The 2,500-nt window shown below is 41.0% G+C and overlaps 1 protein-coding gene across 1 annotated transcript; it reads right to left on the bottom strand.

The window, feature by feature from the left end:
• Positions 1–247: 247 nt before the first annotated feature.
• Positions 248–2,126, bottom strand: LOC123770595 (trophinin-like). The gene is made up of 2 exons (XM_045762631.1): positions 2,036–2,126; positions 248–1,677 (listed from the first exon to the last, which is right to left on the bottom strand). The coding sequence occupies exons 1-2, from the start codon at positions 2,124–2,126 to the stop codon at positions 248–250; spliced, it is 1,521 nt and encodes a 506-aa protein (XP_045618587.1).
• Between the last annotated feature and the right edge of the window lie 374 nt (positions 2,127–2,500).

Here is a 2,500-nt window from a genome sequence, read left to right as displayed (position 1 = left end):
TATATATATATATATATATATATATTTGGTCTTCCGAAAGACCCACTCCAAAAAAGTGGTAATAATTATCACAATAACGAGAAACCAACATCATCCTCCAATAGTTATTCCAGAATATTTGGACAAAATCGTCCACTAATTACTGTGTGGTTGGCGTGGGATTTAGTCTTAATGTATATACATTAGATGATAATTTCCTTCTGTTTTTTAATTTGACTTTTGACGTAATCCTTGACAGGACAATATATTAGTCGGAATTCGTGAAATAAATAAAAGTTTCGTTATGTTTCTGAAGGTTGTAGAGGAGGTAATAAAAGCCAGAGAAGGCTGTAGAGATACTATAGAGGCCAGGGAAGGCTGTAGAGATACTATAGAGGCCAGAGAAGGCTGTAGAGATACTATAGAGGCCAGAGAAGGCTGTAGAGATACTATAGAGGCCAGAGAAGGCTGAAGAGATACTATAGAGGCCAGAGAAGGCTGTGGAGATACTATAAAAGCCAGAGAAGGCTGTAGAGATACTATAGAGGCCAGGGAAGGCTGTAGAGATACTATAGAGGCCAGAGAAGGCTGTAGAGATACTATAGAGGCCAGAGAAGGCTATAGAGATACTATAGAGGCCAGAGAAGGCTATAGAGATACTATAGAGGCCAGAGAAGGCTGAAGAGATACTATAAAAGCCAGAGAAGGTTTTGGAGATACTATAGAGGTTAGGGAAGGCTGTGGAGATACTATAGAAGCTAGAGAAGGCTGTGGAGGTACTATAGAGGTTAGGGAAGGCTGTGGAGATACTATAGAGGCCAGAGAAGGCTGTAGAGATACTATAGAGGCCAGAGAAGGCTGTAGAGATACTATAGAGGCCAGGGAAGGCTGTAGAGATACTATAAAGGCCAGAGAAGGCTGTAGAGATACTATAGAGGCCAGAGAAGGCTGTAGAGATACTATAGAGGCCAGAGAAGGCTGAAGAGATACTATAGAGGCCAGAGAAGGCTGTGGAGATACTATAGAAGCTAGAGAAGGCTGTGGAGGTACTATAGAGGTTAGGGAAGGCTGTGGAGATACTATAGAGGCCAGAGAAGGCTGTGGAGGTACTATAGAGGCCAGGGAAGGCTGTGGAGATACTATAAAAGCCAGAGAAGGCTGTAGAGATACTATAGAGGCCAGGGAAGGCTGTAGAGATACTATAGAGGCCAGGGAAGGCTGTAGAGATACTATAGAGGCCAGAGAAGGCTGTAGAGATACTATAGAGGCCAGAGAAGGCTGAAGAGATACTATAGAGGCCAGAGAAGGCTGTGGAGATACTATAGAAGCCAGAGAAGGCTGTGGAGATACTATAGAGGCCAGGGAAGGCTGTAGAGATACTATAGAGGCCAGAGAAGGCTGTAGAGATACTATAGAGGCCAGAGAAGGCTGAAGAGATACTATAGAGGCCAGAGAAGGCTGTGGAGATACTATAGAAGCCAGAGAAGGCTGTGGAGATACTATAGAAGCCAGAGAAGGCTGTGGAGATACTATAGAGGCCAGAGAAGGCTGTGGAGATACTATAGAAGCCAGAGAAGGCTATGGAGGTACTATAGAGGCCAGAGAAGGCTGTGGAGATACTATAGAGGCCAGGGATGGCTGTGGAGATACTATAGAGGCCAGGGATGGCTGTGGAGATACTATAGAGACCTCGTGATACTATAGAGAGAAGTTTGTAATTGAGGTTACAGAGGCGAAAAGGTATTTAATAGCGTTATTGAAACGAGTAATATTTATGTCTAGATCAATACTAATTCAGTCTCCCCTAAAACATTAAAATGAAACCCGAAACGCTATGCGTACTAGTGGCTTTAGGTATTGTATGTAATATCTTTAAATGTAAGTATGTACTATCTTTAATACTATCGACAGAATGTACTATCTTTAAATCCAACATTACGTATGTAACTTAATGCATGTACCCTTACCTGAATTAAAAATCTAAATCTAATAGAAGAGATCATTGGACGGGGAATCGAACTAGTGTCCAGAGTAACTCCCAGACGCAAGCCCTTACCTCTGCACCACGACTTGGTTATAGACACGCATCTGGTGGGTTCCCCTGGACGCTGGTTCGATTCCCATCTTGCTCCAATGGGGGATCTCATCATTGAGAACATCTGGCTCAATGTTCTCATAGATACAGCAATTTCTCGTGATTTTTCAGTGTAAATGCTAAGTATTCTACAGCAGTTAATTAATGTTTCCTTTTGCATATGCAATTACTCTACAACTACTACTAGTGATGCTACTAGGTATTGCTACTAGAAATCTACTAACTCTTCTACTTGTAATCTACTTCTGTAATTGTTACTACTTCTATTTCTGTTTTGAATATTATCAAAAGTTAACATGTAACATTTAAATATATAATAAAACGCAATTGTTTTATATATTATGTGCGCGTTTGGTATTAAAACAGATTAATTCAGTCTACATTTAAACCGATATACTCGGAATATTCTTGGTGTAAAAATTCCCG

The sequence above is a fragment of the Procambarus clarkii genome, chromosome 46, assembly GCF_040958095.1.
Source record: "Procambarus clarkii isolate CNS0578487 chromosome 46, FALCON_Pclarkii_2.0, whole genome shotgun sequence".
Lineage (NCBI taxonomy): Eukaryota > Metazoa > Arthropoda > Malacostraca > Decapoda > Cambaridae > Procambarus > Procambarus clarkii.
This window is presented reverse-complemented; position numbering and strand designations above follow the sequence as displayed.